The following is a 4,895-nucleotide window of genomic DNA, read 5'->3' as shown; positions in this document are numbered from 1 at the left end:
CTTCAATTTGAATTGTTTTTGTACCTCTTCACTTTGCATTTTCGCACGTCTTCATGAGCTTTTTTACACCTTTAGTTTGGTGTTTGTACATCTTCAGTTTGAGCTTTTGTACATCTTCAGTTTGACATTTCGGACATCTTCAGTTTGAATTTCTTCAGTTCAGGTTTGGATTTTGTACATTTTGAGTTTGAGTTTTGTACAATTTTGAGTTTGAAATGTTTTTACTTCTTCAGTTCGAGTTCTTTTCTTTCTTCATCTTTAGTTTGAGTGTTTGTACATTTTCAATTTGAGGTTTTGTACATTTTCAGTTTGAAACATTGTAAATCTTCAGTTTGAGATTTTTCATATTTAGTTTAAACGTTTGTCTATCTTCAGTTTGAGTTTTTTTTTCATCATAATGTTGATATTTCGGACATCTGCAGTTTAAATTTAGGACATAAAAATTGTAATCATTGTCAAGATTAGAACATTAGTTTGCAGGTTAAAGCTATGTGCACATTTTGTCCGTGTCACTAAGTATCTCGTATATACGATCCATAATTTGGCAATTTATGATCAATAAGAAAACTCGGCGCCACAATACCTTAATACTTGCATCATTAACATTCATGATCAACAACTATAGTTGTGGTTGCTGCTGATTGTTTTGCTATTAATTCATATGAATTGCCGTTTGACACCATAGGGTATTGTTTTATAAAATAAGAGTTCACGTGGTCATGTATTGCGTTTGCTGTAGTTAGTTGATATGTATTAAATGAGTTAATTTAGGCATCGCAACCGAGAGTCCTTGTTTCAAAGAACTATTTACAATATTTCAAGTAGTATTTTGCATTTGTCATTCTTAGTTTGCTAAGATGTGTTCGTCATTTGTTTGCTTGTTTATTTGCTTGTTTGTTTGCTTTTTATTTGATAAAATTATATGGGCAAATGATTTGGTTTATTGTCACTCTGGCAGCAAGGTACTGCCTTTTTAATTTAACAGTATTAAAAAGGCAGTACCTGGCGGTATTTATGTAAAATAGATGTTAAATACTAGTAGATTAAGTTGTAAAATGCCATTAATCCTGCCCGACACACCACCAATTTGAAAGTAATTAATACGGGCATTTTAAGGTAGGTAACTATACAACAACCCTACATATATGACGGAACTGTAACTACTTAGATTATGATATAAGATTTTCCCTAACATAAATAATACATATAATATTTTTTATGACGGACATTGGACACGAAGCAATTCAAAACTTCAATTGTACACCATTAACTCGTTTAAACTCCCCGTAGGTGTTTTTACTATTAACCGTTCCAAGGTGATGACCCACTGTGTTCCTTAACTTGTTCGTTTTGTTCTCGTTGTCAAAGTTTTACTCTATGATTTGTTTTTGATTTTAATTTTTGTTTAATTGCTTTGTTGGATTTAATGCCACACCGACAAATCTATATGTCACATTGCGGCGTCCCAACCTTTGATGGTGGAACAAGTCCCCAAGTGCCCCTCCGTGTATTATTTCCTCACGAGCGGGCACCTTGGTAGAACCATCGACCTTCCGTAAATCATATTGATGACTTCCTGACATGAAGAATTCAGCAACCTGAATAAGGCTTGAACTAACATCGGTGTAGAGCAAGTGAATCGAAGTCAGCGACCTTAACTACTCGGCTATGGAGGCCCCCTGGTTTTACTTTTTTATCGTGTACACATCCTTGCACACACTCAATGGATTTGCGGTCTGAGGTGGCTGCAATTTTAGAACATGGCTTTTCCTATTGAATGAAAGTCCGTACGAATGTGTAGTTGTGTACGATTCAAGTAGAATTTGCAATTTTGTTCAGTTTTGTTATTTTCTAAAATGAGCGTTACACGAATTACTGAACACTACTTGCCTTGTTGTAAGTCTATAACTTTACCTTGATTTGCTTCTTTTCATATATATATATATATGGATTATGGAAAATATTATCATATTAGAATTGAATATGCTAGAAGGAAGAATAAATATACATTTACATTGTCGTTGAAATGATCGGAGTTTCCTTTTTTGTAGCAAATATCACAGATAAGATAAAGAATAATTAATATTCCTAGTGCACGCGAATAACCACGTGTCATATATACATTTACAATATACCTAAGCCCTCTTTCAATCTTTATCAAAATTCAAATTGTTTGAAACTCTCAAGATAACATTCTTCAAATTTACCGATTTACAGACTGAAAACAGCACATTACTTCATTTGAAATACCTAATGAGGAACTACCAAACTGATTATTTCATGTGTGTGTAAGAAACAAAATCCAGTAATTTTACATCATACATGTGTAACAAGAATGGAAAGGATTAAAGATTTTAAGCGAAAAGCACATTTTTGTTTTACACTGTCAATTTGTATAATTTTAGTAAGTTATGGGAACTCAGAAATGTTTAATGAACACTGTAACGAAGAAAACAACTCTACGTGGACATGTAACTTTATACCAAGAGTTGTTCCCGAGCAATATATACATGTCCGTATTGTAGACTTTAAGAGAAACGACAAAAGTGTTATAGTCAACAGTTCTAGTTTTGCTGATGAAAGTTGGTCAAAAGTTCAAAGTCTGATGTTCAATGACACGACTGGAAAGAATTTGTCATGTACGTTTTTACGTGGATGTTTTATGGGATTGACATCATTGACTGGACTGAGAATTCACATGAGTTCTTTTGAGTTTGGACGAGGCGTGTTTGATGGATTACCTTCAGTACACACCTTGGATATGAGCAGGTGTTACCGTCTATTTTTAGAGGATCTTACTGAACAACTAAAAGTACCAAATACGCTACCTAATTTGCAGACTCTTATTCTTTCTGAACTAGGTTCTTATGTCAAACGTAACAACATAAATCTAACAGTCGTTGAATCTCTTTTACCCAGAAATATAACATATATTGACGTGAGCAAAACTCAAATATCATTTGCTAATTTGACAGCGATATTTAAATTTCTGAAAACACTGGAACGTTTAAATGTATCATATTCAACAATCGCAGATACATGGAGTAACGATATCACACAGGAAGATATGTCACATGTAAAAGTTATTGACATGAGTCACGCAACCTTGCCGGCAAAAGTAATTCCACTTTTCCCCGGAAAATATGTCGTTGCAAACCTGACATTCAATTATTCCGAGGCGAGAAATTTAGACCAGCTTAAGAATATCCTTACTCCTTTAGTCTTTAATATGAGTGGAATTCTTCCTGACCCCTCGTCCGGGTGGATCTATAATTGCACTGTTACGATTGATGAAAATTTACAATGGAATTCAAAGCAACTGATTCTAAGTAAAAACAATATAAAGTACCTTGATGCTGTTGTTAGATGTTCCAACTTTAAATTTTTATCTCTTGTCGATCTAGATTTGTCAGATAATGGACTGCAAATGTTACAACCAACCTCTTGTGTGCCGAATTTAGAAAGAATTGACTTATCCAAAAATAACTTATTTATGATGTTACAAAAGGAACCAGACCTGTTTGAAGATTTGCTCACTACTCAAACTAAACTACGGTTTATCAACCTAGCAAATAATCAACTTTCAAAGGCACCCTCAAAATTGTTCAAAACCTGTAAAAATGTTGAAATTATTGATCTCGCCTACAACAAGCTTGAGCAATTACATTTCGATCTAATTGACTTACATCATCTCCGTGTTCTTGATGTTAGTCATAACAAAATTAAGGTACTTGATGAGGTTTCCATCAACAATCTGAAAGGAATTCCATGCGCAAAGGCACTGACGTCTGGAGAAAAGCAATGTTCAGTCGTCTTCACATCCAATCCGATCAGGTGTTCAACATGTGTCAATAAATCTTTCATTAAATGGCTTGTTAATTCAAAGAAGGTCGATGCGAAAACCCAAGGCCTTTCTTGCACAAGTGAAGATGGCACAAATGTAAACGTTGACGTGTCTGTTGTAAGAAAAGTTCAAAATATTTGTAATAGAAAAACAATTATTATTGTTTCGAGTGTTTCCACGTGTGTTACTTTACTAGCAATCACTATAGTATTGTTATTTTTGTATAGGCGAAAAAGAAGGCTCCAGAGAAAGCGAAACAGGGAGAATGTAAAAAACTTGTTAATCGAAGGTGAAGGACAATACGAGTTTGTTGTTTTTCTTTCATACAGCAGTAGAGATGATCAGTTTGTACAGGAAAACGTGATTGATCAACTCAACGAGAATCTTCAGTTGATGACCGGGATAGATCGGAATCTTGTCTGCACGGGAGACCAGCATTTGCGTCCTGGCTTCATTGTGCACGATGAGATCATCAATTGCCTAGACAGATCTTCAGTGATCATTATTGTGGTGTCCAATAACTTTTGCCGCAGTTCGTATTGTCAAAATGAGTTTGATCAGGCATATATGCAGAGGAAACCAATAGTTCTGATGTTGATGGAACATGTGGAGGAGGAACTAATGATGCCTACACTTAGGCAACTATACAAGAGGGATGTTCGGATTTTGTGGACATCTGAAAATGGACAGTTTGTACTGAAAACGACATGGAAAAATGTGTGCAGATCAGTTCTGGATAAAGTTCAGGTTTAGGACAACATGGCTTTTCCAGTTTTAAACCTATTTATTTTATCGAGGCGCCTCATAATTGTTTTGATTCTTCTGAAAATTGTATAGTGTAATTATTTTATCATATTTGTACGTTCATACTTGAACACATATATGCGTATTAAACACATTTTAACATTTTATGAACTGTCTTTTTAGTATTTTAAACTGTATTGGGCAGATTGAACTACGAATATCTATGATTATTATCACATATGTAACATATATTATCTGATAACCAACACTGAGGCAGATTTTTGAAATTGTACTTTTGTAGGATCAA

At 34.3% G+C, this 4,895-nt stretch overlaps 1 protein-coding gene across 1 annotated transcript; it reads left to right on the top strand.

The window, feature by feature from the left end:
• Positions 1-2,425: 2,425 nt before the first annotated feature.
• On the top strand, positions 2,426-4,597 carry LOC128549932 (toll-like receptor 4). Its single transcript, XM_053527718.1, has one exon. It carries the CDS (start codon positions 2,426-2,428, stop codon positions 4,595-4,597), a length of 2,172 nt encoding a protein of 723 aa, XP_053383693.1.
• Positions 4,598-4,895: the final 298 nt, after the last annotated feature.

Source organism: Mercenaria mercenaria, chromosome 17 (assembly GCF_021730395.1).
Source record: "Mercenaria mercenaria strain notata chromosome 17, MADL_Memer_1, whole genome shotgun sequence".
NCBI lineage: Eukaryota > Metazoa > Mollusca > Bivalvia > Venerida > Veneridae > Mercenaria > Mercenaria mercenaria.
This window is presented reverse-complemented; position numbering and strand designations above follow the sequence as displayed.

What these genes read in the sequence shown, in the direction of transcription:
- LOC128549932 (XM_053527718.1), top strand. Translation starts at nt 2,426, where the DNA reads ATGTTTAATGAACACTGTAACGAAGAAAACAACTCTACGTGGACATGT.